This window comes from Manis pentadactyla, chromosome 13 (assembly GCF_030020395.1).
Source record: "Manis pentadactyla isolate mManPen7 chromosome 13, mManPen7.hap1, whole genome shotgun sequence".
Lineage (NCBI taxonomy): Eukaryota > Metazoa > Chordata > Mammalia > Pholidota > Manidae > Manis > Manis pentadactyla.
The window spans coordinates 10447202-10449047 of record NC_080031.1 but is presented as its reverse complement, the minus strand read 5'-3'; the positions used below and the strand labels follow the sequence as shown (position 1 = coordinate 10449047).

At 42.8% G+C, this 1846-nt stretch overlaps 1 protein-coding gene across 1 annotated transcript; it reads left to right on the top strand.

Annotated features, from left to right (window-relative positions):
• Positions 1-895: 895 nt before the first annotated feature.
• Positions 896-1846, top strand: LOC118934582 (olfactory receptor 8B3-like). The gene has a single exon (XM_036930187.2). It carries the CDS (start codon positions 896-898, stop codon positions 1844-1846), a length of 951 nt encoding a protein of 316 aa, XP_036786082.2.

Sequence of the window (1846 nt, the reverse complement as noted above, 5' to 3'; positions counted from 1 at the left end):
TGGTGGCACCATCCTCATCTGGTAGCAAGAAAGCTGTCAGTATATAGCAACACCCCGGATATAGCAAGTGACACATCTAGGATAAGGCAGCATCAGAGGAAGAACAGATATATCTCGTTCTTAAGAAAAGTTTTTAACTGAAATACACTATACAAATAGAAAAGTTAAAATGCTGTAAGTATTCAGCGTGATAGATTTTCACAACGTTCACAAGGAATTTAATCAGTGCCCAATTTAATTATGTTTCTCTTTCATGCCTTCCTGCAAAACCAAGTAAAGCTCATGCTCCTTCCTTTAGTCATTCTCTGTCCAGCTAGGATGGAACAAAGGAGGAGAACGTGTAGAAACACAGGAATGCATGTTTAGGTATAAACTGTAGGCTACCCAGGCTCTCCTCAGTACCTGTAACAATTGTTGGCTCATGAAATCTTGTACCTGAAAGTCTGTAGATTATCATGAATTCCCTTTCTGAAGCAGAATTACACATGCTATCTAACTTGGAGGAATCCTCTTTTTCTTGATGGTCATCAAAGAAATCCGAGGTTTCTTGTAGTGTGGTGGAAACATGAATAGGAACTGGAAAGTGCAGGATCAGAGGAATAGGAGGGAGAGACGGGGATGCATCCCCACAACTGAAGCTTCTCAGTAAGTAGGCTTGTAGCTCAGCTCCTCCATCCCTTCTGTCCTCTAGGAAAGATAGGAACTGTTGCTTTGATCATGCGGCTCATGCAAATAAAGAACAGGTGTGTGTGTGGCAGCCTACGCAGACTGTATGACGCAAAGGAGGACTTAGTTGATTTTGCAGTTCTGAGTCCCCTTCTCACAGAGAGTTTGTGAGGAGAGAGCTGGGTCCTCTGTTAATGGAATTTTCTTCTCTTCTTATAGTTTTCTGGAGATGAAAATGGTGGCTGGAAATGACTCCTTAGTGACTGAATTTATTCTTGCTGGATTAACAGACCGCCCAGAGCTCCAGCAACCCCTCTTTTATCTGTTTCTCATGATCTACATTGTCACAGTGGTGGGCAACCTTGGCTTGATCAGTCTCATTGGCCTTAACTCTCACCTCCATACCCCCATGTACTATTTCCTTTTCAATCTGTCCTTCATTGACCTGTGTTACTCTTCTGTTTTCACCCCCAAGATGCTGATGAACTTTGTATCAAGGAAGAATATCATCTCCTATGTGGGATGCATGACTCAGCTGTTTTTCTTCCTCTTTTTTGTCATCTCTGAATGCTATATGTTGACCTCAATGGCCTACGATCGCTACGTGGCCATCTGTAAGCCCCTGCTGTATAAGGTCTCCATGTCCCGTCAGGTTTGCTCCATGCTGACTCTCGCTGCATATGTGATGGGATTCGGTGGAGCTGCTGCCCACACAGGGTGCACGCTTAGACTAACCTTCTGCAGTGTGAATGTCATCAACCATTACCTGTGTGACATCCTCCCTCTCCTCCAACTTTCTTGCAGCAGCACCTACGTCAATGAGGTAGTAGTTCTCATTGTTGTGGGAATTAATGTCACAGTGCCCAGTTTTACCATCCTGATTTCTTATATCTTCATCCTCACCAGCATTGTTCATATCAAATCTGCTCAAGGAAGATCAAAAGCCTTCAGTACCTGTAGCTCTCACATCATTGCTCTTTCTGTTTTTTTTGGGTCTGGGGCATTCATGTACCTTAAATATTCCTCTCCTGGATCTATGGAGCAGGGAAAAGTTTCCTCTGTTTTCTATACTAACATAGTGCCCATGCTCAATCCTCTGATTTATAGTTTGAGGAATAAGGATGTCAAAGTTACTTTGAAGAAAACCCTGATTAAAATACAGAGGAGAAATATATTCTAG

What these genes read in the sequence shown, in the direction of transcription:
- LOC118934582 (XM_036930187.2), top strand. Translation starts at nt 896, where the DNA reads ATGAAAATGGTGGCTGGAAATGACTCCTTAGTGACTGAATTTATTCTT.